The sequence below is a fragment of the Etheostoma spectabile genome, chromosome 3 (genome assembly GCF_008692095.1).
Source record: "Etheostoma spectabile isolate EspeVRDwgs_2016 chromosome 3, UIUC_Espe_1.0, whole genome shotgun sequence".
NCBI lineage: Eukaryota > Metazoa > Chordata > Actinopteri > Perciformes > Percidae > Etheostoma > Etheostoma spectabile.
Genome location: NC_045735.1, coordinates 5,960,148 through 5,961,525, shown reverse-complemented (window position 1 = coordinate 5,961,525; position 1,378 = coordinate 5,960,148). Strand labels below are relative to the sequence as shown.

Sequence of the window (1,378 nt, the reverse complement as noted above, 5' to 3'; positions counted from 1 at the left end):
CACACACACACACACACACACACATACACAGGGACCAGCTGGTTTTTATTGTTTTTAGTTTGTGCCCTTTTCCCTATTTTACTATGAGTCCAGCTTTTGAAGACACTCTGCTGATTTGGATAATGAAGTGTTCTTGAGTTTTGGGTTTCAGTTCTCTCCACTGCAGTCCATTTGACTGTTAGAGAGAAACTGAAAAACCAAGATAAGTAAGGCATGCAACAGTTTTCTAGCCAAGAAACAAAATAGTGCCAATGCCAGGACAGTCCTGTTCCTATCACCAGTTAACCCTGGTTATTTTTACCTGACTAATAAATCCAAGGCAAATAAACACATTCACCTAATTATCTTGACTAAACCCACTTTATTCTACCTGCCTAGCAATCAAACTAGTAACTAAAATATTAATATTAAATCACTTGTCCATGAGTGTGCTTCCTTGTGCGCAGTGATACAGTTGGCAGGTCTAGTTTGGTAGAAAGAAAATAGTTCCTGTATGAAACTGGTCACTATCAGGTCTGTGGATCATCTTGAGTAACTGGGTTATGATTTCTAAAAAGAGACATTGCTGTTGACTTTTCAAATGTATTTTTTGCCATCTAGTTCTATTAATCACGCTTTTTCTCTTATTTATGCATTAGTCTTACCCAATATCTCCACACTTCTATTTCTTTCACTCTATCTCCCCTCTGTCCCTGTTCCTCTCCCTGGTTCCAGGAGATCATGGATCGTATCTATAAGAACGTGATGACAAAGGTGGAGGAGATGAATTTTGTCCAGAGAACACTCTTCATTCTGGCATACAACTACAAACTGGAGCAGCTTGCCAAAGGATACAGCACACCGCTATGTGACAAGTGTGTAGATGAGATGTTACATTGGCATTTTGATAAGATGTTATTCTCAGGGTTCACATTTCTCCGTTTGAATTCTCCACTCCCCTGTTAATGTACCTCTACCTTCTGTTTATCCATCCAGGCTGGTGTTCAGGAAAGTTCGCGCTCTACTGGGAGGTCGAACGCGGTTGTTGTTATCAGGTGGAGCGCCGCTCTCCGCCACCACACAACGCTTCATGAATGTGTGTTTATGCTGCCCGGTGGGTCAGGGATATGGCCTGACGGAGACCTGCGGAGCTGGAACCATTAGCGAGAGTAAGCAGCAATCAGAGTCCAAAAGTGGTCTAGAGAAAAAACAATAAAATAATTTTGTAAATCACGTTTCACATACATACAAAACAAAGCAGAGTATGATTTAGGGCGTGGCTACCTTGTGATTGAAAAAGGTAAAGCTATCTAGCTAGTGCAAGCTGATAACTTAGCTTATATATCATGTTTCATATATGGACTAGTTTGGATAAATATAATTTTCAAGTCCAAGCAAA

The 1,378-nt window shown here is 40.5% G+C and overlaps 1 protein-coding gene across 2 annotated transcripts in view; it reads left to right on the top strand.

Annotated features, from left to right (window-relative positions):
* The window catches only part of acsl3a (acyl-CoA synthetase long chain family member 3a), a 27,552-nt gene that overhangs the window by 21,921 nt on the left and 4,253 nt on the right, over positions 1 to 1,378 (top strand). For both annotated transcript variants that reach the window (XM_032504883.1, XM_032504889.1), the window contains exons 9-10: positions 715 to 854; positions 976 to 1,148. In XM_032504883.1, coding sequence (XP_032360774.1) covers positions 715 to 854; positions 976 to 1,148 — 313 coding nt within the window. The remainder of the gene's footprint in view (positions 1 to 714; positions 855 to 975; positions 1,149 to 1,378) is intronic.